This window comes from Penaeus monodon, chromosome 9 (genome assembly GCF_015228065.2).
Source record: "Penaeus monodon isolate SGIC_2016 chromosome 9, NSTDA_Pmon_1, whole genome shotgun sequence".
In the NCBI taxonomy this organism is placed as follows: domain Eukaryota; kingdom Metazoa; phylum Arthropoda; class Malacostraca; order Decapoda; family Penaeidae; genus Penaeus; species Penaeus monodon.
In genome coordinates this window covers 636562-639343 of record NC_051394.1, presented here as the reverse complement: position 1 = coordinate 639343, position 2782 = coordinate 636562, and the positions used below count along the sequence as shown (strand labels likewise).

At 33.3% G+C, this 2782-nt stretch overlaps 1 protein-coding gene across 1 annotated transcript in view; it reads right to left on the bottom strand.

Moving 5' to 3' along the window:
- LOC119576787 (zinc finger protein 1-like) overlaps nt 1-2782 on the bottom strand; it is a gene marked incomplete in the record, with an annotated part of 45708 nt that overhangs the window by 42036 nt on the left and 890 nt on the right. Inside the window, 1 exon segment of the mRNA XM_037924431.1 lies at nt 1716-1868. Within this exon segment, the coding sequence (XP_037780359.1) occupies nt 1716-1790 (75 nt within the window).

Genomic DNA, 2782 nt, shown 5'->3' with positions numbered 1-2782 from the left:
TATTATATTATATATATATATATATATATATTATATATATATACTAAATATATACTATATATATATTATATATATATATATATATATATATATATATATATATATATATATATATATGTAAACATATATGTACATATATATTGATATACATATTTGTATTTTATATGTGATAGTGAGTTTGAGTCAGTGAGTGAGGTGTGAGTAGATAGTGAGTGAGTAAGGAGTTGTGAGGGAATGAATGAGTAATCAATGAGTGAGTGAATGAGTAGTGAGTAGAGAGTAGAATGCAAAGAGTAGAGAGTAGATAGCAAAGAGTAGAGAGTAGAATGCAAAGAGTAGAGAGTAGATAGTAAATAGTAGAGTAGTGAGCCATCAGTAGCGAGTTGTGAATGAGCATACACTCAAAATTGACATTCTTTTCACATGAAGTGTTCCTTGTCTTGCAATTACAATATTGCAAGTAAAAGAGTAACAACCCTTTTTCTTCTCTGTTCAGATGATACAGATTCCCATTAGAAAACATGTGTAACTTTCTCTTTTTCTTTTTGAATTTTATCTTGCATAACTTGCAAACCATCTTCATCTCCCCTTCCTTACAAAATCATCATATTAGTGTAAGTATATTATTTCATCTTCAAAAAAGATTTGCAGACTGTCACATTTTTTGGCATTTTCTGTGACATTTTATCACATAGCATCACAGTAATTTTGGGATTTAAGGATATTTTTGGCACACTTGAGCTCTTGTATAATTGTTTGGCACCTTTAAACCTCTCCTATTAACCCTTTGTATGGGGGGATATGTACTGTCCATTGTGAAATTTGTCACACAGATGGCACTACAAGTCCTCAGCCACTAAGTAGTCCAATGTGACCAGAACTGATTTCCTCGTTCCTTGATTTTTCATAATTTTTTTTCAAATGCTACAAAAAGTGATACTGTTATTAATATCTTTGACATTATTATTATATGTTATCAAAATACTAATGACAAAGCATTAATTTTAAAATCTTTCCAAAATCAAGGAAAAATGTAAACAAGCAAGATAGGACTAGTAATTAACTATTTGGTGACTATGTTCTTGTACATCAACTTTGAGTATCACAGTCAACAACCTAAAATCACAGTGGATTTGGCATGTATGCCATGCCATCCCAGCCCAAAGGGTTAAAACATAACAGGACATTACAACTCCCTGGAGACTCTGGTAATCATAATATTTTAGCAAGCATAACAAAGATAATTAACATAAAGTGCAGCCACTATTTATTTTCAAATTTCATACAACTTTTCAATATTCCAATTAAACAGTAAGAATGGAACAGAACTAATAACAGTAAAGGAAAATAACACTAAATCAATATTACACATGAATAATATAAGAATAAATATATAAAAGCACTGCCACAAACATATTCACAGAGTTCCATTAAAAATAAAACCAATTAAAAACAGAATTACAAGGAAGACAAAATATCTATTACTTTTAAAGGCTCTACACTTACAACAAACTAAGGTATGCCTTTATACATTAAATGGCAAGATGATTTATATCTTATCAATCTTGATTTTTTTTTTTGGCACAACACGAACCCTTGCAAGTGCAGAGAAAGAGAGGATCCTTCATCTGCCAATCTATTCTCCCATCCCACCAGACCATTTCAAACTGACATAAAAATTACTTCATTCACAATATACAACAAAACATCCTTACTATGTCAGGGTCCTGTCCAGTCTTCAGGTCGTGGAAGCGGTGGAACATGATTTTGTTGTGTGAGCCGTCCCCCATGCGCTAGCGTTGCTCCAGCTCTCACCTTCTCCCTGGCTCGGGTCACAGCCAATCTGCGCTGCGCCACAGTCTTGCTGCCTGCCAAAACATATTTTACAGTAAGACGACAAAGCTCAGTGGAGAAATAACTATAAATAATAAATCACTAATCTTTATTGTCCCCCTTGTATATTTGATAAAAATACTCATCATCTACTTTTATTTCCTCCTGGAAATATTTCTAAAGAGAAATCACTATTGTGCAATTCCTTTACAATAACAACTGGAAATCTATAATGGTCATCTAACTGTTTTAAACTGAAATTGTAGGAGGTTATTTCAAAGACTGAAATGTGTTATTCATCAAGTCAATTAAAAAAACAAAAGCAACTCCAGTTCAACATATGAAAACAATTGTTATAACAACATGAATAACAATGAAAGAAAACTTTAATTTTCTCTATTATAATCTTATTCAGAACCTGGTAACAGTGAGTATTACTGCTGATGCTTAATCCTAACAACTGACCTGGGATTTGTATAGTTATAATTTCGGGTTTGTTTTCGTTCCTTCATACTGTTTTCCATTTTTCATATATGAGGCATAACCATGGCAGAGCCAAACCATCTCCCTCATTTACACTGACCTGTCTGTTATTCAACTCTCATACACAAACACTCTGCTTCCTTATTAGTTTAGAATAAATCTCGCTTGCTCTCCATCATTTGAGCTGCTCAGCATCAAGCAACTTTTCTTTCTCTAATTCTATTTGTGCTTCTTCCTCTTTCACCTTCCTTTACCATCCCTCCCTTCTTTGTCCTTTCTTTTCCTTTTCTCCCTTCCTCCTCTTCTCAGTAAATCCCTTCCTAATTCTTACCAAGTCTTGCTCTTCTTCCTCTGATAAAAGAATCGGCTCCAGCATCCTGAATGGAGCTGCCCCGGGCATCCAAGCTTCTGTCATCCCATTGTCACTAACATGTTTTCTTAAATACAGATCATTTTACAACAACTA